General features: G+C 39.8%; 1 protein-coding gene and 1 long non-coding RNA gene across 3 annotated transcripts in view; one reads left to right on the top strand and one right to left on the bottom strand.

Annotated features, from left to right (window-relative positions):
- LOC121881499 (protein jagged-1a-like) overlaps nt 1-5956 on the top strand; it is a 35449-nt gene extending 29493 nt beyond the window's left edge. Inside the window, exons 22-26 of one of the 2 annotated variants that reach the window (XM_042389325.1) lie at nt 608-717; nt 1808-2038; nt 2168-2299; nt 2897-3047; nt 3225-5956. In XM_042389325.1, the coding sequence (XP_042245259.1) occupies nt 608-717; nt 1808-2038; nt 2168-2299; nt 2897-3047; nt 3225-3751 (1151 nt within the window). In that variant the 3' untranslated portion in view covers nt 3752-5956. Of the gene's footprint in view, nt 1-607; nt 718-1807; nt 2039-2167; nt 2300-2896; nt 3048-3221 lie in introns of both variants that reach the window. The other variant, XM_042389317.1, reaches the window with a different exon arrangement.
- Nucleotides 470-23532, bottom strand: LOC121881543. The gene is made up of 5 exons (XR_006091798.1): nt 23368-23532; nt 18843-18956; nt 9015-9134; nt 8800-8928; nt 470-707 (listed from the first exon to the last, which is right to left on the bottom strand). It is a non-coding gene; the product is annotated as an uncharacterized LOC121881543 (long non-coding RNA).
- Between the last annotated feature and the right edge of the window lie 169 nt (nt 23533-23701).

The following is a 23701-nucleotide window of genomic DNA, read 5'->3' as shown; positions in this document are numbered from 1 at the left end:
CTGGTGTATATATACTGTAACAAGTCTTCACTTTCCCAGAGAGACACTGTTCATTTAACAAACACAGGTCTGAACGTTATTGTGCCATTGATTTGCTTTGGCTGCAGCAAAAATTGAGATTTTTATTTATTTCAACAAAAGAAGAAAATCAAAATATTTGAATGAAATGTTCATAGAGCTGCAACTAATAATCAATTAGTTGATCAACAGGAAATTAATTGCCTACTATTTTAATAACTGATTCTTCATTTTGAGTCATATTTTATAAAAACTGCTAAAATTCACCATTTGCAGCAGAAATGTGAATATTTCCTGGTTTCTTTAGTCTCTGTGACAGTAAACTGAGGATCTGTCAGTTGTGGACAAAACAAGATATTTGAGGACGTCGTCTTGAACTTGCAGAAACACTGATCAACATTTTGTACCATCAAGTTATCGATGAATCTATCCATTATTTTCTTGATCTCAGTCACATTAGTTCATGTTTATTTCTGTAAAATTTGGACTGAAAATCACTTAATAAAAACACTCATTTACAAAATCAAATAAAGTAAAAGGTCAGGATGTCAGCTGGCGTCTGTTAGTCAGAGTGTTGATGTCGTTGCAGTGTCGGGGAGGTCCTGTGTGGTCGGCGGGCTCGTCGCTCTGGATGGAAGCAGATGGGACGAAGACTGCAACAGCTGCCGCTGTCTGAACGGGAGAATCTCCTGCACAAAGGTAGAAGAGACTCAGTCTGGATTCATTGGTGTGCAGATAACATTTACCCACAATTCACAGCAGTGTCACTTTTTGTACTAATAAAGATGTATCATTACAGTACGTACATGTAGGAACAAGATGTTAAGTTATGGAATAAGAGTAACAAACTGAATTAAACTGTAGGTATTTATTAATGTTTTTTTTAACTACATGAGTCGGGACGTAGGCCGACTTTACATCATACACATAACATATAGGCTACATACCTACAGTATGTTCCTGACAACACGTAAAAACACAAATGTACCCCAAGAAAAAGGAACTAGTTTGGCAATATCTATCTACATCTGTACCCTCCGGTGTTAATAAGCAGTAAATGGTCATTTTCATCACAGAGAATTCATTACCCATCATCCCCCAAATATCCAGCTTTGTTGCTCAGTAGGTCATGCGGAATAGATATTATATTAATATTAGAATAGGTAAACATTAGGTTTTTTCTAGTTATTTTTAAGGTCCCAGATTATTACCACCTTATTCCATAACGTCACATCTTGTTCCCTCGTACCTACATGTATGTATCAGTGCACACTGTTACTTAAAAAACAACAACCAAAGTGTAAAATGGGAATATTTAAGGTGAACGTTGCAGGACGTAATCTAAAGCCAGTGTTCCACCTTTTCTAGAAAAACTGTATAATCACATTAATTATTAATCATTAATTAATTAGAATATTACTTGTAGCTTGTCACAGATACATAGTTTTGGTCTCAGCCGTTAATTAATAAGAAATCACAGCACAGAAGTAAAGCTTTGATTACATAGTTTGTCCAGACTTGACATTTTTACATATCTTAGTCCCGACTCTTAAATAACCACATTTAAAGGATCTTCATCAAAAATGTTTGTGTTTTTGTAAAATTATGACTATCAGCAAATATATCACTATCAGATATTTAAACTCTGCATCAATATCAGTCTCAGAACGAAGTATCTTCAGGATAATACTCAGCTGTAATGTTTTAAAAGTGTAGAAAACTTTAAATACGGTAAAAGTTTTATGATCTCAACAATCTAACCTCCTTCACTGACTCTCGTCTCGGGCAGCTGTGGTGCGGACCGAGACCTTGTAACCTCCACGGTAAGACTCGCGGCTCAGAGTGTCCGGCCGGTCAGACCTGCGTCGCCGTCCGGGACGAGAGCTGCTTCGTCAAGCCGTGTCCCAGCCAGGGCGAATGCTGGAGCCCCGCCCACCGGGCCCCGCCCACAGCCAGGTGTCATCCGGAGAGCAGCTGCGCCAACGTCACCTTCACCTTCAACAAGGACGTCATGGCGAAGGTTGGTCTCAGTGAGCTTGGTCTTCTTCTTCTTCTTCTGCTTCCCCACCAGGTGTTGTTTCCAGCTGTAGCGGTTACCTTTACTCACGCTGTTGTGGTCGCTGATGTTGTTCCTCCGCTGGTGTTACAGGGCGTGACGGTGGAGCAGGTGTGTCGTGAACTCAGGAGCCTCTACGCCGTCAAGAACCTGTCGTCCGACTCCTCCGTCTCCATGACCTGCGAGCCGTCACTCAGTGCCAACAACGAGATCCACGTATCCATCGTAAGTCACGTGACAGTTTAACATTTTCAGAGTCAAGAACAAGTCCAGCAAATGTTTTTAACCCTTTAGGTTTCAAAAAATTATTTAAGCTAAACAATCTGAGAAGATAAAATGACTTATAGGTTAGAACAGATTGTATTAAACCTTTTAACAAGCGGTCTCAGAAAGGTTTGGAGCCGCTGCTCTACAGGAACATGTAGGACCGTCATCATTATGGAGCTGATAGAATAAGTTCACATTCAGGATTTTCACTCCCATCAAATCAAGACATTATGATCTGGAAAAAGTTAATTTCATTTATAAAATGGAAGTAAAGAGATAAGAGCACCAGCGGGGTACAATGCTGCCACAACTTAGAAAGCCTCAAGTTTTGAGAAGTTAACGAATGGTTTCAAACCACTGCGGCTGCAGCCAGAAAAATGAAACACATCCTGTTTGCCAGATTCTTGGGAAAGACCAACCAGACCCCAAAGTGTTCAGAGCAAACGGAAAATCATTGTGAATCAGTGATTAGAGGGTACCGAAATGAGAATTTATTTAGACTGAAATGTCACAGATAGACGGACCATAATGCTGTTTTTCTGCTGAATATTCCAGTCGACGGAGGACCAGCCGAGAGGCATGACCTTCGTCAAGGAAATCACAGACAGGATCATGGATCTGGTCAGTAAGAGGAGCGCCAACAGTTCCATCATCAGCGCCATCGCGGAGGTTCGCATCCAGAGACGACAAAACCTCAATCCCAATGGTGAGTGTGTCTGCATACGGAGGGAACATCAACGCAAGGAAGGTTTATTCTTTAAACTCAAAGGTCCACTTACTAGCCTTTTCAGAGGCCGGGCTTTTAGTTCATGAGCTTAGAAATGGTTGTTTCATCATGTGTCTTGAGTGATTCGCTGACGTCTTCTCCTGCTCTGTTCAGCAGACCACCTCGTGCCGCTGCTGGTTTCCGCGGTGATCATCATCTGGGCTTTGGCGGTTGCTTCGATGTTGCTGTGGTGCGTCAGGCGGCGGCGAAAGCAGAGCGCCCACACAGGGGTCAGCACCCAGGCCTCGGCGGCGGCGGCGGCCCCGACGGCCGAGGACAACAACGCCCTCCACAACAGCGTCGTCAGCGCCGCCCGCGAGCAGCTCAACCACATCAAGAACCCCATCGAGAAAAACCCGCAGCACCACCTCCTCATCCATCACCACCTCTACGAAGACAAGAACTCCGTCAACGCCAAGATCAGGAAGTCAGACACGGGGAGCCTGTCGGAGGAGGAGGAGGTGGACAAAAGGCTGCAGAAGGCCAGGTTCCCCCGAGCACCACCGGCGTACTCGCTGGTGGATCGGGAGGACCGACCCCCCCACCACCACCACACGACAGGCAGACCCCCACACTGGACTAGTAAACAGGACAACAGGCAACTGCATTCGCAGAGCGTAAACAGGATGGAGTACATTGTATAGCCAACGGGGCTCACGATGGCTGGACTTTTGTGACCTGCTGGGGGTGTTTTTGGTCATTTTTTTTAGTCTTTTTTATGTTACTTTTTTGTACAGAACTGAAATTTCCAGATGGATTTTTGCTGTTTAATTTATGTTTTGACTGACACTGGCCTGAACGGTCCACTGCGGTTGGCTGGATCTCCGATTTTTGTGGACACCGTAAAACAACAGAATCTGGACAGGAGCGTTGCTACGTTGCATCCTAAACGCCTCACGATCACTATCTCACATTCAACAATGAGTTTTGTATTTGAATGACGAATTTGGAAAAAAAAAAATTATTTATTTTGTTGGGGGGTTTTTTTTCGGAAGGAGAAAATTAAGTGAGTCAGCAGTCGCTGCCAATATGAAGAATCGTCCACGTCGAATGTTCAGATGTGTACATAATTTTTTAATTAATCATTGTGTATATTTGATTTATTAACTTAATCATCAAGAGCCTTAAGATATTTCTTTTTTTATTTATGAGTATTGTTTAGAGTTGAATGTTCAGCAGCTTTGTAAGCTCACGACTTCTTGATGGAAATATTGTTTTTCTGATATATTTTTCGTCAAATGCCAAAAGTGTTCTTGAAAGAATAGTTTTTATTTTTAGCCGTTTTTGGATCTGGGCATTTTTTGTGCCTCAACTAAATGTTTTGTTCAATCGTCTGTCGTTTGATGCAGTTTTGTCGGTATGTTTGCCAAGATGTAAAAGTACTTCACATGGAAATGGAAAGGGAGCGGGGGGGGGGGGGTGAGTGATGGCGGGTTAGAGGCTCATTGTGCTGCTGCAGGGTCTTTATACAAACCAACAGCCTTTTTTTTTTCTTCCTGCTGCGGTCGGGAAGAAGGTACCAGATACACCAGGCCAGCACTGAGAGGCTCAGGAAGAGCTTCTACCCTCAGGCCACTGGGATCCTAGACGAGGTCACTGCCTCAGACTGCCCCCCCCCCACCCCCCCTTCCCTTCGTACATTTTCACTTTAGTGTTTTTTTGGACCTTGAGAAATAAAAGTCTTTGTGTTTGTTCCTGTCAGTACTGTATTATTATTTAAATTATACTTCCTAAAAACATGTTATTGTGCAGGAGGTTCAACTTCAGAATCTAAATCATTGTTCCGTTTTTTTTAACATCAACTGTTTTGATTTAAAACGAACTGCAAAGGAACGTAGCAGCCGCGATTAATCGGCATGGCAACCCAGAATAATAAATAATAAATGGTTGTGACTAACTAGCTTATCCAGACACATTATCTGCACGTTAGTGTGGCTGAAATGTGAAGTCAATGATCATAGATAGGTCAGCTGACTCTCTAGCTGTTTGCTAAACTAAAGCAAATTTTGCAAAATTTAAATTGTAACACAATTAAGAGCAGAGTTTTATGAGACAATAAAGAACAGGCTAACAGATAATATGTTGCCTCCAGAAAAAGCACAAGATCATTTATGTTTCTCAGACTCGACAGGAAATTTGTTTTGTTTCTGCTTTTTACTAAACTATCAGGTAAGACAGTCAATAATAATAATCAATAATAATCACTATAATAAACACAAAGTCTGATTCTACATCATCACTAAAGATTTGTACTTTCTTTGAAATGTTCAGAAATAAAAATGGTTAATTTAAAGGAAAATTCCAGTTTATTTCAACCTGACGTATTTCCCATAATGGTGGTCAGTGACTCTGGGACCATGAGGGAAAAAAAGGTTAAATTCTCCTGGATGCAGTAGACGGCTGGTGAATCTCAGAGGTTAGCACCACAGTTAGCATGATCCATACGGCTGCAACAGCCACATTTATGGAAAATTGTCAAGTTGAAATAAACTGGCATTTTCATTTAAGGCTACATGGATAAAGACTAAACTACCAAAACGTTAGCTAGACGTTAATTGTGACTTGGTTTCAGCTAGCACCAACATAAATGATCTTAGTTTGCAAAGAGAACTGATTCTTCAGCTCCACCCGCTGATATTTAACGTACGTGGTGTTTGGTTTAGTTTTGGGTCCGTTCCAGGTTTATTAAATAACTGGATTTGCTGATCTTATCATTGGCTAATCAGCTGATCACATCCTGTCATGTCAGACTTTCATTCACATTAGCTCAGTAATTGAACTTGATCAATTTCATTTTTTAAATCAGAATCTTGAGTATTTGGAGCAATAAGATATAGATGAAATAAGATCCGTAAGATGTGTGAGATGCGTATTTAATCAACTGTTTTATGTCACTTGTCTCAGTTTCAGGTCGTCAACATTAACGAGGCTGCAGCTCAAAACTGTTTCTAACATCAGAGTTTTTAGTCAAGTTATTTTTTTTGTTACATATGACTGTTGAAAGCAAAGCATTAATAGATTTCATTTACTTTTCGTATTCATTTTCACAGGATGCTTTTTTTTAGATATTTTTTAAAATATAATTATTAGAAGATATCTGTGTTTGTGCTGGTTCATTATTATTATTATTATTATTATTATTATTATTAGTTTTAGAATGAGCTACGCGTGTGCTTCCCAAGAAATATGAGCCCAATTAGCCAGATGGTGGCGCTGTAATTAAGGCCCCAAAAATGTAATATTGAGGAGGCCCCGCCCCTCACACTGTAGGTCCAGCTCAGTGTGTTTTACTAAAAACCTCTCGGACCATAAAAATCTGCTGTGACGGATTTTTTTGCTAATTTGTCTAATGTGAAAAACAGTAATGTGACGTCTACTTTTTGGATTTTGACTCAATCGACACCAAATTTGCTATAAAGCCTTGTGGTTCTGAGATACACATTCAACCAATCTTGCTCCTAAATGAGCAAGATCGGTGGAAAAACATGGCCGCCATCAACCAAAATATCTTCACAAAAGGCGGGGCTTAGAGATAATTGGCCATAACTCATTAACCATTTGTTCAATCATCATAAATCTTGGTACGTAACTTTTGTCCATGATTGGGAACAGGTCTACCAATGCATGTTGAGTCCAGCCCATAGGGGGCGCCACAAATGTGTATCTGAAAACCCAGTGGACAGAATTTCACCAAAACTGGTGTGCATGCTCTGGAGTATTAACCAAAACCTGAAGAATCATATTGATCGGTGTAAGTTGGCGAGGCCTGTCTGATGAAGGGGGGGACGAATGGCGGATCTTTGAGTGCGCAATTATTGAAACGCTGCAGGCTTTCTGATGATGAAACAAGAGTGTGATTGGTCTCACTCCTTCCTTTAACAGAATTAAACCAGCTGAAGTGACTTTGCTCACCTTGGTGAAGCCTGAAACTCGATCGTTTTTTTAAAAGTTTTGATGATTAAGCTGCTTTCTTCTGTTGGAACCCACAAATTGCCACTTGCGGCTATATTTTTTTATTTAATTTCATGCTTTCCACTTTGAGGTTTTGCTTACAATCTCTTACTAATCAAGATATATAATAATACCTTGATATATAAGATAGTGTATACTGTAGATATCCTAGGATGGTGTCAGGCTAACACGAAATACTAGGATTCTAATTCAATTAATTGAAAAAGAGTGTTTTATAATGCATAAAACGTTATCCACCCTCTCAGTATTACTGTAATAACACAGCTGGTGTCTGTCGGCTAGAGACAGTACTTGGACGGGGTCATTAAACGTCCTCCCACTCAAATGGACCCCCTACAGAAAAGAAAAGAGTCTTTTCTTTAATTTGGCTCGGACATACGTTTGGTCAATGTGGGCAAAAGGCTCGGGTTTGTTGCTCTTTTGACCCAGACATTTCGACTAATGAGGGCATTTTATCGTGGGCAGCAAACAGAAGTCACTTTGTTTCTGTTTTCCCAGCCATCCTCTGCCCTCTCTCCTCTATCCTCCTCAGACATGTGAGAGCGTTTATAAAAAGGCCTGTACACAGCAAAAACCGACCAACCCCTTACAAATAAACAACATGGGCATTTTGCATAAATGCTTTTCCTGCAGGAATCCCAGCCCCGATACCCGAACATGAACATAACAAACAAAACGAGAAGGAGCCAAACAGGCTGCTGCAGTGTGGTCGAGTCAGAGGGGAAGGTGGTGTTTATGTGCATTTTTCTGTAGTTATTCAAACTTGCTGATTTTCAAACAGAGGCTGATGGGAATCCAAATCAAAAGGCTGATAAGCACAGAGTCTCTCTGTGTGGATACGAGCAGAGTTTTATGAGACAGACGGAGCCAATCAGTTGAATCTGAATCTCTTTGTGGCCTGTGAGTGTTTTCATGCTCTGAGTTACTCCCATGATGTCTGACCTCTTTGACCTTTTTGTATAACAAACAAGTAGAGACACCGACTGGCTTCTGTACTAAACAACAGAGAAGTTTAATTCTGGCCGCCTCTCCCCCGCAAGTTATTTACAACTGTAACGTTTATTAATTACAGTTTATATAATCTGCAACTGGTGATGTTTATCAAACTAACCAATGAGAAGGCTGCTCCCTGAATATGTTGTACATTAATCTTTGCTTATAAAAACAAGTGACACACTGAGATAAAAGGTTCAATGAGAGTCATTAGTCAAGCAGCATCCAGATCCAAAAACAACTTGACATTTGAAACCAAATTCTCATTTATTACATCCGATAATATGACATTTACTCAATTACTGTACTTAAGTACACTTTGGAGGTACTTGTACTTTATTAGTATTTCCACTTCTACTTTTCAGATCTGGATTTTACAAATAAAACTCTGTAGAGATCTGCTTTCACTTTGATGTATAAAGTATCTTTCTGTTGATCAGTGTCAGAAAATTCAAATCTACTTTGATTCAATGTTATAAAACAATAAAGTTAATACTTTCTACAGACGCTGTGTATCAATGTCTATATAATAAATATAACACTAAGTGGAGCCATTTTGCATTTCTGTACTTTTACTTAAGTAAGATTTTGAATGCATCACTTGTAAAGAAGTATTCTCATACTGTGGTATTGATACTGTTACTTAAGTAAAAGGTCTTAATAGTTCTTCCACCATCACAGAATGAAAGCAACATACTGGTAGTTTAGCTGTTCTTAAGAGACTCACCAGTAGTAGAGGAAATGTCGGGGGTCATCAGATTCATTAGCATCCTCAGAGAATTTCATAGAAATCTGGACAGTAGCCGTCGACACGTCTCGCTCCGCTGACATCACCGCCCTGAAGCCTGACTGCTAGCTGGATGGAAAAAAAATAAGATTAGTTCAAAGTCTCTGCAAGCTGGTTTTCAAGGTGAAGTTAAAAGTTCCCCTCCAATCAAAAACCTGGTTCTTCTTCTTGTTCCTTTCAGTTCGACGTTGTTCTTCTTCTCTGTGCAGAGTTTGTTTTCACATTCATCTGCTGAAGGACGAAAGTTTAAATCTCACGTTGACATCTGGACGTACCTGCAGGATTTATGACATCACAACTAGTTTGGAGCCAGTCGTGGTCCAGTACGCAACTGACACAAGTGTGATGCAGAAACATGAAGCCTCCAGAGCTCAAACACTGAGACTTTACAGTGAAGGAGGAAACATCTTGTGTCCTTCTGGAAAACTTTAAAAAAAACATGTTAGGCACACATCATTATTCAAAGCCGTCTTTTTTTATACATCTTAAAACGTGTGTGGAGGGGATCTTAAAGTAAACCAATAGCTCCCTGGAAGCTCAGAAAAACACATCTGAAAATCATAAATAATGTAAAATACATGTGATTTGTAGTTAATGAGCTAAATCATAAAAAAAAGACTCTGGTTCAATGTTAGAATCTGGCACAAAACACCCACTATCAGTAGCTTTTGGCACTCCAAAACCATAATGGTTAAACCTAACTGTCTTTACTGTGGTGTCTGTACCACACACACACACACACACACAGTCACCAAAGACAACCCAGTGTCCCTTAGTCTTTTTGGTGTTTTAAATGGTCCGAGTAATGAAATGTGAACCTCTGTACTGTGGCTGCTTCAAAAGCTTGTTGGCAAAGCGGAGCTAACGTGATCGTTAGGATCACCAACGCCGCTCGCCGCCTCCAGAACCTTCCACTGATCCCTCTGAGAAACTCGAGTCTGCCTTTATAAAGACATTGGCACCAGCTTCATGTCAACTGAGATATTCGAGTTTGAAAGTTGGATTTAATGCTGCAGACCCTCTGTGGAGCAAGGCACTGCTAACACTTCCAGCGGGTTTGGGGTTCAATGCCCGCTGTGACCGACTACACTAATAATGTGAACAGATGTGGAGCTGTTAAGGTTTCAACCCCGAGAGAATCGATTCAAAGTTCAACTGCTTTCTGGTTGTTATGGCTTTTGTAATTTAAGAACTGAGTGTTTTCACAAATTGCTCTGTAAGGGGTGTGGTTGGAGAGTGTGTGTGTGTGTGCAGTATGACTCAGCTCGTGCACAGACAATTGTGGGAACTGCAGGAGTCTGGAGACAGCGAGGAGAAAGGGGACTGACGTCAGCTCCCTCAGGCTGAACCGAGAGGAGTAAATGAAACAACAGTGATTCATTCGCGTCATGATTCCTGACATGTTTTATTGTCCTTCTCTTGTTCTCTCAGCTCCGTCTGTCCGCTGTCTTTCTCTAAAACGTCCCGACATCTTGACTCAATTTCTCACAATCAAATCTGCAAACTGAGAAAAGAAAAAGAAAACAAAAGTTTGCACAAAGAAGTTTGTGCTCTGAGCAAAAAAGTTCCAGGGTGGATGAAGTTAGAAGTTAATGGCAAAACTTCTTCCTAAACACTTATTTCTGCTCAGTGCAGCAGTTTGGTTTTAGTTTCCTCTTCCTGCTCAGACTGGGACGTCTTATTATATCAATTTTAGATCATTTTTGGGTACTAATCTGGTACAGCTGCTTGTGTTTAGAGAACATTTAACATTTGACAACTTTTCAGCTTCTTCTGCAGACTTTTGCAGATGAACATGTTTATATTTCTCACTGGGAGGTTTCAAAAAAACTAGTTTTGTAACAGTACCAAGACTATTGTATATGGTGTTATATAGTCATTGCTATTGAAAAACTTCAAATAATACACACGATGTCATCAAACTGACATAGTAGCCAAACTGTGTAATTACAACTTCTGGATTTGTCACATGATGCACACTGGCCAAAAAGCATTTTTCTCCACACACTGTCATTGGAAATGGAGTGGCGGTAAAACGGTGCTTAAATGTTTGAGTGAAATTACTCCTCATCCTTTGGCTTCATGTGCCACTGAGCAACGTTCATAAGAATGAACAGGTGCCATCTTTAAATGCAGTACCATAGACTGTAAAAAAATATGGACGTAGTCACCATGACGTCACCCATTGGTTTGCGAACTGCCGTTTTGAAGCCTCGAGTGTAGCAATTTGACCATCGCCATCTTGGATTTGGCCGTTGCCATGTTTGATTTTTGGAGCCAGAAATGACCATATTTGGACGAGAGGGTTGAGCTGACCATAGCCTAGCTGCTAGCTTGGTTAGTACGGTGCATTTACAATCTATGGTTAACGGTGATAATGCTAATGCTAATTTTTGCTAACGAAAAACAGGCCTAAAACCATTAAAACAAAATGTACTCACCAGTAAAACTGATAATCCGACTCATTGATGGGTGTTTTATTACAACTAAACGCTGTTTTTAGGCGACCGCAATGTTACAGTTAAGAAAGTTTTCTGACAAAAAGTGTATCGGATTAGATGTTCTGTCACATATCCCATCATGTCCACAGGAGACGCTGGCTCCATGTTACTGTGACTCTTGGCTGGAGGAAGAGCACCAAGCTTGAAACAGTAGCTGTGTTACGAGCCAGAAAAGGTCTAAGGCTAAGGGAAGCAACATAACGCCAGTGTAGTGAGGCAAGCATTTGGAGTTGGAGGTGGAGTTGAGGTGAGATCAACTTTAATGTCCCAAAGGAATTTTGTCTTGGGCAAAAGTGCTACACGGAGCTGCAATCAAGCAATACATGACAATACAATACATGGACAAAAACATACCTCACTGACGAGACAATGCAGTAGTGCACTAGTGCAAAAAAGTGCTGCATACCACTGCAATCACACGATGCATTAAAAGAAATCACTAAATGCTTGGTTCTCTAGACAAAGCAGTAGTGCACTAGTGCAGAAAGTGCTGCACAGAGCTGCAATCAAACAGTAAACGATACATGACCAACATGATCAATGTAATTCAAAACCGACTAAACAATGCAGCAGCACTCTGACACCAGTTGGTTACATTCAACTAGAAGGGACAAGATAATGCACATAACTCAAGGTAACATAAGTGAAACATGGATTACATTGTAAACAAATAGATCAAATCTTAACAATCATAAGACATAAACTAACAACTACAGATTACAAACTTAAATACCAAACAGACAACAAAACTCACAAAATGGACAAATAACTGAGGTGAGCAGCAAAGGAAAAGGGCTGCAGGTGGAGCCAAAAAACAGAAACAAATAAGACAAAAGTACAGGATAGACAAGCCCCGCTATGCCTAACGTACTAGACAGGACTGGAAGAACAATAGGTAGCTATAAAGGAGAAAAAAATTTAAAAATCCCCTGCCCAGTCCCAGAGCCAGTAAACGAGTGCCTCACCGATTTAACAATTCACAAAGTTGTATGAAGTTGCATGAAAGTTCATGTCTCAGTTCGATGTAAACAGCTCTTGCATGTCAACAAGTGACCAGCACTGATGGGGGAGTGAAATAATAAATAATAATCCATTTTGCTGTCCAGAAAACATTATGCAGCATGACTGTTGGAACGGCCCGTTTGTATGGGTTAGCAGTTAGCCTAGCTTGCACTCCTCCGTGCTTGCCCAGCTTCCACGTACTGTCACACTGCAGCTCCAGGCGAGGCCTTGGTCTCCTTTGGGTCCACTGGGTGCAGCAGACCAGGATCGCTCAGCTGATTTAGCTCCCAGCCAGTATTTCTCGCAGCAAACTGACGATCATAGACATATTTCACTGCATAGTCGGAACTAGGAGAGGCCGCCGCAAACAGAAGGTTGTCAGCTAGCAGTTATAATGTGGTTACAATTTCATTTTTTAACTTTAGTCCTTCAGAACTTCCTCTAAATAAACAACTCTGAAGTATTTCACTTTTTTGTGTTTCACCACACACCGCCCTGGTGTGTAGTTTTTGTAAACACACACACACACACACACACACACCTGGCTGAATGAATTGTGACTCAGTGTTTGTCAGGAACTCTGCCCATCTGCAGAGACAAAGGGATGCTGGGATATCGTTTGATGTCAACATTAATTTACACCTTCCTCCACACACATACAAACTTCCTCTAGGCACTGTTTTCACCACACACAGTTGCTGGGAAAAGTGTTGTGTTGATATTTTTCCAGAGTTGTTTCCCAGCTGCAGGTGTGCTGATGTTCCTACCTGCTGCTGCAGGTTTCTGGGTGGGACGCAGACTTTGTATCACTGCATCAAACACACTTATCGCACACTGACTGCAACACATCAGGCAGAAAGAAAACAGAAACCTCATGCCCCAGTTATGCTCTTCACAGAAACTTCACTGAAGTGGAACAGAAGCTTGAAGGAACAGTTTGACATTTTGGGAAATTTTGGTTGGGTTGGTTGGTTGGTTGGTTGAGTTTGTGTGTTGAGATTGGCGGTGGGTTGGTTGATTGAGTTGGATTGGTTGGTTGAGTTAGTTGATGGGTTGGTTGGTTAAGTTGTATTGGTTGTTTGGTTGGTTGGTTGAGTTTGTGCGTTGAGTTAGTTGGTGGGTTGGTTGGTTAAGTTGTATTGGTTGGTTGGTTGGTTGGTTGGTTGGGTTTGTGGGTTGAGTTAGTTGGTGGGTTGGTTGGTTAAGTTGTATTGGTTGGTTGGTTGGTTGGGTTTGTGGGTTGAGTTAGTTGGTGGGTTGGTTGGTTAAGTTGTATTGGTTGGTTGGTTGGTTGGTTGGTTGGTTGGGTTTGTGGGTTGAGTTAGTTGGTGGGTTGGTTGGTTGAGTTTGTGGGTTGAGTTAGTTGGTGGGTTGGTTGGTTAAGTTGTATTGGTTGGTTGGTTGGTTGGTTGGTTGAGTTTGTGGGTTGAGTTAGTTGATGAGTTGGTTGGTTAAGCTGGATTGGTTGGTTGAGTATGTTGGTTAGGTTGGTTGAGTTAGTTGGTTGAGCTGATTGGGTGATTCAGTCGTTGGTTGGATAACTCTACATATAGTGCCTATTTTTCCAGATAATACACCCTCTTACATTCTGCCTGTTTTTGAGAATACAGAATCTTTGTGAACATCAATAGAATCTATTCAAGTCAACAGGATCCATCAGGACAGTAACATCTGTATAAAGCCCCTTACAGACCTGAACCCCTTTGCACTAATCTCATGTCTATATAACATGTTGGTCTCATGTCTAAATAAGCACCCAGATCACTTTTATGTCATGACTGCAATCTTATGAGGTCAGACCGGAAACATTTCTGTATCACTCTGAACAAATCTGAACTGAATGCTATATACATGCTCACAGTGCTCATTAATTAAAACTTCAACAGCAAAATAAGTTTTAAAATCCACCTTGTGTACCAGGTGCCAAATATCACACGAGCATCGTCTCTTTCCGTAAATGTCCTGTCATGTCTGAATGAAGCCATAAGAAACATTAACGTTAATTAAAAGTCATTGATGTCTGAATGACCTCTGACCTTTCCTTTAGCCTATTTGTCCTGTCCAACTGTTTCTGGTCTCATTATTTTCTGTTTAATCTTCAGTACTAATCAAAGCAATATTTCCACTGTCTCTATTGATATCTACATTCAGGTTTTTGTTGCAGCAAAGATTGAGTTCCTCCTTTGAGGATTAATTAAATTCCTAATAATCTAAAATCATGTATCAGCACAGGCCAACAGTTTAATTCCAGCAGACGTGAAGCCAAATCATCTTGTCCAAACTCTAAATCTGAACCCACAGCAGAGACTGTCGTACATACCTTAAATTCTCCATAAATCCCACAGTGTGTGTATAAGTGTATGTGTGTTTTGCAATAGTGTTCGGAGTGCGTAATGACTACCACATGCTGCTGTATGTCGACCTGAGTGTTTGTTTCCACTCTGACTCATAACATAATGGCTGGATTTTCAAGCCTGTGCATCTCCAAAGCCACATGATGAAGAACAAAACAATTAAAACTTTGCCAGCTAAAGTGACTCATTGTTAAACTGTCTGCTGCCAGTGATTTGGTGGCATTTCTGAACTGACTATGACTTGAATCGGCTCGGCCCAGTTTGGGTGGTCTGTTTCTTCTTCTAACAAAGATGCGAATCTGCCGCTCTGAGCTCGGCCTGGCTCGCTGTTCCTAAACGGAGCAGTAGGTAGCGTTGACAGGAAAAGTACTGCTTAGGATGCAGTTTCTCTGCTTTGGTTTTGGGGTAAACATCTGCGGTGTTGCTCACCAGCCTCAGGGATCCTAAACCTGGAAGAAAGCCATGTGGGAGAACACGCAGCGGGCCGCCAAACCACAGTATGCACAATATACCACCGTCCTCCCAGCAGAAACGTAAATGAGTTTGACACCAAGAGCATTAGCAGCGTTTTGGCGGAACGAACTGGGGTTTTATGAATTAGTTGTGGCTAAAAAAGGGAAGTGAAATGGTTACGGTGAAGTCGGGATCAAAGTCAGAATATGGAAATTAGCATTACAAGCTAAACACGGGGTCAGGCAGTTAGCAGGGTGGTCTGGTGGTTTGCAAGATGCCTCGAAACCAAAAGGTCAGCAGGTCAGTTCTGCACAATCTTTCCATCATCTACATGTCCTGCTGAAGAACCAGAGCAACACAATGCTTCAAATATGGATGAACTACTCCAACTTTTCCACTCCAAACACCAAGAGATATATTCTGCAAACTGCCTCATGACCAACAGGCCACATGGTCGAATCCCAGTGAAACTAAATGGTCCATCATCTGCCACAATCAAAAGACATTGGATTACTACTTGCCTACTTATTATTGTATAAAATTATGGAAAACACAATTGTTTGTCAGATATGGAAGATGGATTTATACTATGCGTCCAGTACAGTGAGTGGTCTGATACAATGTTTAAGCTAGCTTAGTGCAAAGACAGGAAGCAGGGGGGTAACTGCTAACCTAGCAAGCTAACTTGTTAGCTAGCAAGTTAGTCACCAATCAAAGAGTCAGCTGCAGGAAAAGGTAAAGAAAAGAACTTTTCCAGGAACAGAGTGAAGAACTGAAATGGTTGAAAAGCTGGTTTTAAACAGCAGGATAATAACTGCTGTGTCTCCTCCTGACTAAAACAACCGCACCCTCCTCCTCCTCCTCCTCCTCCTCCTCCTCCTCCTCTCTGAGAGACCAAACCAGCCGATCGATATTGAATTAGACAAACTGGCAAGCATGCTCTGATCTATACGGCATGTTTACTCTCTCAGCAATGTGGGACCAATTACTGCCGCTGATCTGAAGTGGATCAGGACTTTTCTCAGGGCTGAAGGGTCGGTAATAAACTCAGTTTGGTCGGCATCACAATAACCAGCCGTGTCTTTTAAATCTCTCATTTGTTCACATTTTCTTCCCGGAACTTATGGATAAAGCTGCACTGAGAAATATATTTTTTAAATTCATATCAAACATTCAATATTATGAGATGACAAGTTTGAGTTATTGACAACATAAAAGTGATGACCTCTCTATCAGATTTCAAATTCAGAGGGTTTTTTTTGTTGTTTTTGGAACAAATTCAGATAACTTTACAGTTGACTTAGAGGACCACTGCTAAGAAAATAATAAAAAATATTTAACAATCTTTTGGTCTGTGCTCAGTAGAGCTGGATATTGAAACGTAACACTTCTTAAAATTCTGACTAAAAAGTAAATGTAGCATCGAGTGTCAAAAAGTGTTGAAAGCTGTCATCGAATGCTTGTTAAGATTCATAGACTTGTTTACTTGTTTGTTGATCAGATCTTTGAATCTTAATTCAGGAAACTTTTCATATTTGACTGTATATTTTATATGTTTATTTATGTATTTTATTTAAGCCACATAATCCAGATAGATTTCCAGCTGCATATTAGTATAATTGGGATATAAATGTAATTTTTAGGAGATACTCACTCTCTACTGCACATGTAAATTAAGCATTTTCCTGTGTAATGCAGCACTTTGGAATTTGATATGAAAACCCTTTATGGGAAACATGACAGAAACAATTTAAGAACCACTGACCAGAACTCATATTTATAATTTAATTTATTAAAACTGCTAAAAGTAAAATTTTGGACTTAAAAATCTTCACTTTTACTCACAAATTTAAGAATAAAAACAAATTTTCAAGCTAGTTTTTTAGTTTAAATTCTGTTAAATGTCAGAGAGGTTTGTTCAGCTGGTTCAGAGTAGATCAATGATGATTGGACTAAATATCATTGATCAGGATCAATAATACATTACTGAAGCAGCATCATTAACACAGTCGTTTTGGTCATATTATTATATTTGATAGATGTTGCACCACTTTTTGTTTTTTCAATTATGTTTATCAAACAAACAACAATTGATCTGATTATCAATCACTACTCAGCGTGGAACTAAATTCTCCTTAAACGTTCCTCATCTACCAACAGCAGAACGTCTCGCAGTGTAGTTTAGCCTCCATTTGAACCCATTTCCTGTTATTTCATCTCTATTTATATAAGGCTAACAATTATTGTCATTATCAATCAAAAACTTTGAAAAAATTAACATTATAATTTCCAAAATCTAAGGTGACACCTTCAAAAGTTGTGTTTTATCCGACCAGCAGCTTAAACCCAAATATATTCAGTTTATCATCATACGTGATAAAGAAAAGCATTTGAGAAGCTGAAACCAGAACGATTTTGGCATTTTTGCTTAAAAAATTACATAAACAATGAATTAATTATCAAAATAGTCAAACATCAAAATTAATTTTCTTGACTATTAATTGTTGCAGCTCTCTATTTACATTTTAAATTTATTAGATTGTTGTTCATTTTACATGTTAATTATTTCCAGAGATTTAAATGTTTCACAGAAATAAAATTAAGTTTAAAAAAAATTATAAAGTTGCAGAAAAACAAACCTCTGAATAAACTGTAAGGATTTATTTTTTCAATCTATATCCTTCCTTTTCCTTCATGTGATCACTTGAGAGATGCTCTTAAGTAGCAGTAAGTCACTTGATAAATGAGCCAAATGCTACGTTCACATTACATGATGCAGTGACCCAAATCACAAAAATCAAAAAAATCATCTTTTTTTGCCTCCAAGTGACTCATGTCTGAATTTTTCGTTATCTGACGCACCAAATAGTTTGTTACACAGAACCATCTGAGAAGTCGTCCTTAAAAACTGTTTGGAAAAGGGCGAATAAGTTGATGTGACGCTTATATTCAGCTTCAGCAGTCTGAGTTAGTCATATCAAGTGGATATCTGACACATTTACAGTCCTTTTAGCATCAAATTCCCTCTTTGTGTTTCCTCGGACAGTGTTTCCCTGTTGAGCTGCAGGTGGAAGTATAGAAACAAAAAGAAGGACTCTGGACGCTGAAGCTTCATATTAGCTTCAGATCAACTTTTAAATCCATTTTTGCACAGAAGGAGGACTGTGGATTTTGTCCTCCATCACTTCCATTGTAAGGTCATTATGAAGGGATCTTCTAATGGTCAGTATGAACAGGAGGAATGATTACAGCAAGAAAAACAGCTTTAATGTTCATTTGGGCTCCTGACTGTTGGTTTAAGACAGACTTAAAAATTGTGAACTCGTCCTTTAAATCTAACTTTAGTCTAATTCTTAGAAGTCTGCTCTAGTTTCTCTCCTCTACTCTAAAATATCTAGACTAGATAAAGTGTCCTCTATCTTTGTGAAGATAATTTATCAGTTTGTGCTTTATTTATTTTTGTTAACCTTGATCTTCAAGCTTAAAAGCCTTTTCTACTCTGATAAGAATAAGATAATTCTGCAGGGAAACTGATGGAAGGTCATTTTTAGCATCATAAAAGTAAATCTTATTCTAACTTGTAACCAAAACAGACGCTCATTGGTCAAAGCTGGTTTTACTGTTGACCTAATTCTTAATGTTTAGACATTAAATCAAATATAGAGGCTGTTACCCCCGGGCAGACTGCTGCTGGCTTCTCAGAGAAAGAACAACCCGGTGATTCTTCGTCCTGGGAAAAGGCCCGGGAGCTGTGGCTGTCCACTTCCCATCATCCTCCACCCAAAACCTAAAAAACAAAACACTGATCCAGCTGAGGCTCAGTTATTCTGCGGGGAGGTAAAACAATCAGAGGAAAGAGCAGGAAAGGAATTTTAAAAAAAGGGCAGAGAAACCATCCAACCAGAGCCGATAAAAATCTAAACAGCTCAAACAAACCCAATGAAAGGGAAAAGAATTCAAACAAAGCCGAGAAAAAGCAGATCCAATAAAAAACCACAACAAGAGAGAGAAGCGGGATTATAAAAATGATTTTCTGTTAAAAAGGAAAATCCACCAGCTGATGTAGGGGACAGAGAAAGCCTTCATCTTCGTCTTCCTCCCCCCTCAGGACAGTGGAACCAGGTTTAGCTGAGTAATGAAACCAACATGAAAGCTGCAGTTCCTCTAGCGGCCACTAGATGCTGCTCTCAAAAACATCTGCACTGCTGACTGAAACACTTAAAGTCTTTCACTTCACATTTTGTTCTCAGTAGCCAATGATGAGGCTGAAAGAAGCTTGTTTACTTGATTGACAGGTGTCTCAGCCTATCATATTCAGCTGAGGTGCTTCGCCCAAATTAGCACGTTTTTGGCTCCAGTAACTGAGCATCAAAGCATTGAGTGGTTTTAGTTTGTTGTTTTTAGTTTATGACCTTTTTTCACTTGTTGAGTAAAACATCTTTGAGTGTCTTGAAAAGCACTCTATAAATAAAATGTATTATTATCATCATTATGAAGGACAAATCTCATGATCAGACTCAAACCAACAACTTTGTACTGAAGTTCTTTGATAAATTTACAATGTAGTACAAAGTCCAGAGGTTGTGATCTGCAGCGCAACAAGCTAGTGAAGCTGTAAACAGAACTGCTTTCCTGCACATGCTCAGTAGCGTCTGCCTTACACAGAACTACTCTCCAGAGACTGAAAACGTGATGCTGTTATTAGTCTTTGGAGCCGTTTCTAAACAAACTAACGTGACCAAACTCTTCATGATGAAGGAACATGTCACCCAGTGCAGCGGTGTGACTCACTGACGTGTTTTTAATCAGATATATCAGCTTTGATACACACAAAATACTTGTCAGTAGATCAGTTCATTGTTGGTTTGGATCCAAACATGAGATTTGTTGCCAAGAAGAACATAGAAAATTGCCAGAATGATCCTTTAAATCCAAACTACATCTTGCTCATTGTAAAGTGTTTGTTTTGATCAGTCGATTGGATTAGTGAATCTAATCTAAACAGGATCAACGTCTCAGGGGGAGGTGGGGAATGAAATAGTCTCTGTGCTCCTCTTCAGTAATTAAACTCATGATTCTGGACGGCGTTTTAACCATGAGGAAATTAAAGGATCTGGTCTGTAATAGACATGGACATTAAAGGTGCAGTGTGTAGAATTTAGTGGCATCTAACAGAGCGGACTTGGCAGAAATGGAATATAATATTCATGAGTATATTTTAATTAGTGTATAATCCCATGAAAATAAGAGTTGTTGTGTTTTTGTTACCTTAGAATGAGCCTTTATATCTACATAGGGAGCAGGTCCTCTTCCATGGAGCCCGCCATGTTGCACCGCCATGTTTCTACAGTAGCCCAGAACAGACAAACCAAACACTGACTCTAGAGAGGAGCTTTCACATTTCACTATCACTGTAGGTTCCCTTTCACACTTGGAAGGGGAGGAGGAGGTGGTATTCAGTTGGTTGCAATCTGCAGCCTCACCACTAGATGCCACTACATCTTACACACTGGTCCTTTAAACAGGTCAAAGCCTCCTCAGCGAGGCGCCAAAGATGACTAACTGATGTTGCCATCCCTGAAGCTAGCACGGACAAAATTCACAAATTATAAGTGCAACATTTTGAATCATTTTGATCAATTTAGTTGTGTTTTATGTTTTTGTTCTTCAAAATTTTCAGCAACACAAATGAAATTCGGTTCACTTATTATGTTTTGTTGTTGAAGTCAGAAGTTTGGAGAAAGATAAACAGACAAATAAAACTATCTGCATGAAGAGATTCCCCAGCTACAAGAAGGGGAGAACATATAAATGAATATACTTTTTGTATTCTGGGTGAACTGACACTTTAACAGCACTCAAAAAGTTTGAGAGAGAAAAAGAGAAAACATGAGGCATCTCTCGCTAGTTTTTATTTCCTGTGGTTTGTGATTCTGAATGGGAGAGCCATTTGCTTAAAGGCACTTCAGCAGGCCTGAACAATCTGTCTAAACACTCAGTCAGCAAAGAAATCCATAAAAGGTCAAACTATCCAAAAGAATCTGGTCCCAGATTGAAGTGATTAGCAGTATCTTAATGTCCTTGACCTCTGACCTCTTGCAGGCCTGCAGCAGAGAGATTATCAGCGCTGTGGGGATGATTGATGTCGGCGGAAACTAACACATGTTCTTTATCTAAATCCAACACCACCAGAGAGCGAGCAGGCGGAGAACGGCCAGGAACAGTCGGACAGTTTGGGGAGTTTCTGTGAAATCTGAGCTGGATGTTTCTCATGTAGCCTGAAAACACCCAGAGAGGATGCTGAGATCTGCAAGTTAAAGGGTCAGTTCACACAAACTACAAAGACATGTTTCCTCTCTTGCCTCCGGTGGTTTCTATCCAGGCAGGTAGTTTTGGTTTTATTTGTGCATGTTTGGAGATTTCTGCCTCGACTCAAATACAAGGTGAGAACAGCTGTCAGTGTCTCTGTATCAAACATAAAACACACTGTTAACAGTTTTCACTGGAACTACTAGATGAATCCAGGTTGTAGGAAGTAGACAACCAGTGTAGATCAATTTTTAAGCCTTTTTGCTTGGAAAACTGTCCAGGAGATCCTGTAGAGGCAGTTATATGTAGTCATCAAATATCAATAAAATAAAGGCTCTAATCTACAAACTAAATGTTTAAACTTCAGCTGCTCCAACAACAAACTGACACCACGAGTCTCTGCTCCATGAAATCTACATTAAATCTTCATGTTTCATTCTGAGCGTCGTGCAGACAAAAGGACCAGACCAGGAGCCGCTAAAGACGGAGCACATGTTTGAGATTTTTGCATGAAGTGACTCATTTCTTCTGATTGCAGACAGAAATCAGGAGTTTGATGACTGAAAGTAATTCCTGCTGTTTCATGAGCGACTCCACAAAAACACTTTCACATCCAGACTGTGGAGGTCAGACAGAAGCCACGTTCATCTTATTTTTTTTTCACTATTTCACTGATGTATTAATACTGAAGGATTTCAACATTTCACACAGACGAACTTCATCTGTTCACTGTGATCAACACAAACATCTCTGCTGTCACTGCAGAGGAAAAGTTCAGCTCCTGATTCATCAATAGAAGAGACAGTTTCTGTGGATTATCCAGAATTAATGGTGCTGAAAACACACAATTTCATTCACCTCCATGGTAACAGGCTGGAGGCAGAAATCTGACAACCCAGAAAAAGAAAAATATGGAACAAATGTGTTTGTTTCTTTGTTTAATGTCTTGTTTTTTTTGTAATTTGGGTGAACTGACCCTTCAAGGAAAGGGTCAATATATCACTGTAATGTTTGTGAAGTATCTCAAAGAAGAGTTTGTGAGCAAAGAGTTGGTAGTTTGATTCCGCAGGCTGGTTTGGAAACATGTTGTCATGGAGATTCAGGCTACAACTAACGAATATTTTCATTATGGATTAGTCAAAGGTCTTGTTTTGTCCACACAAAGACATTCAATTCATTTATATTATATTCATTTGAGAGGCTTTTTGAGATTAAGCATTTGTCAAAATAGTTTGCAATTGATTTTCTCTGTCATCTAATTAATCTACTAATCAAATGGAGACAAAATAAATGTTTGTTACATCCATTTTTTCAGCTGTTGGAGCTGAAAATTAGAAAATCACTTTACTGACTCAAATTATGTTTCAGTTCAAATATTGTTATCCGTTCATTTTTTAAGCGAACCCATTGCGTCACCTTTTAAAGCCACATCTGTATGTGATCACAAACAGTAACAGTCAAAAGTTTGGACACGTTTTCCCCGAATGAGAAAGCGCGTCCAAACTTTTGACTGGTTCTGTAACTGCTCATAATGCTTTGAGGCCTTCATGTGGTTTTACTCTTAAATCCTATAAATGTCCAGGAATGGTTCTTGGTTAATATTTGTGCAAAGTCATCAAACATTTTGGTTTATTATACTGTATGCAAATAGACGAAATAACAGGAACACTTGCAGCCTAAAGAAATCCAATAAAACGCCACAAACTGCATGTTTAAATATTATCACAGAGCTGAATCAGCTTTTCTCTGACTTTAACCTTCTCAAAGGTTCAGAGGTAAACATGCTGCAGGGTTCTTGTGTTAGATCACATTACATTCATTCGTTGGTCCAGAGCAACATGAGCAAAACAGGAAACATGAAATAAATCACATATGTGGCTGTTACTCACACAAGGAGATTAGCATTAGCTGGTGGTTAGCACACGTCTGCAGGCGTGAGGATGATCAATGGCTTTAATTATCTCTCTGGACACCTGTAAATGAGAATAAGTAATTAAATTTGGATTCAGCGAAAACCAGCCGACAATCTGCAGAGTGATTATTGAGCCTTGTTAATTAATTGATTTGGAGAGTAAGTCAGATAAAGAAAAGTTTGAGCAACTTTTAAGTGTTTTTATTGTGAAGTCGACTTATTTTAGTCATGCTAGCAGCGGGGCTCAATGGATGTTTGCCGGTCGACCATTTTCGTTCAGACTGAAATATCTCAACTATCAGATGGATTGC

This window comes from Thunnus maccoyii, chromosome 2, assembly GCF_910596095.1.
Source record: "Thunnus maccoyii chromosome 2, fThuMac1.1, whole genome shotgun sequence".
NCBI classification, from domain to species: Eukaryota; Metazoa; Chordata; class Actinopteri; order Scombriformes; family Scombridae; genus Thunnus; species Thunnus maccoyii.
Note: the sequence above shows the minus strand (reverse complement) of the source record. Positions and strands in the feature narration are given on the sequence as shown.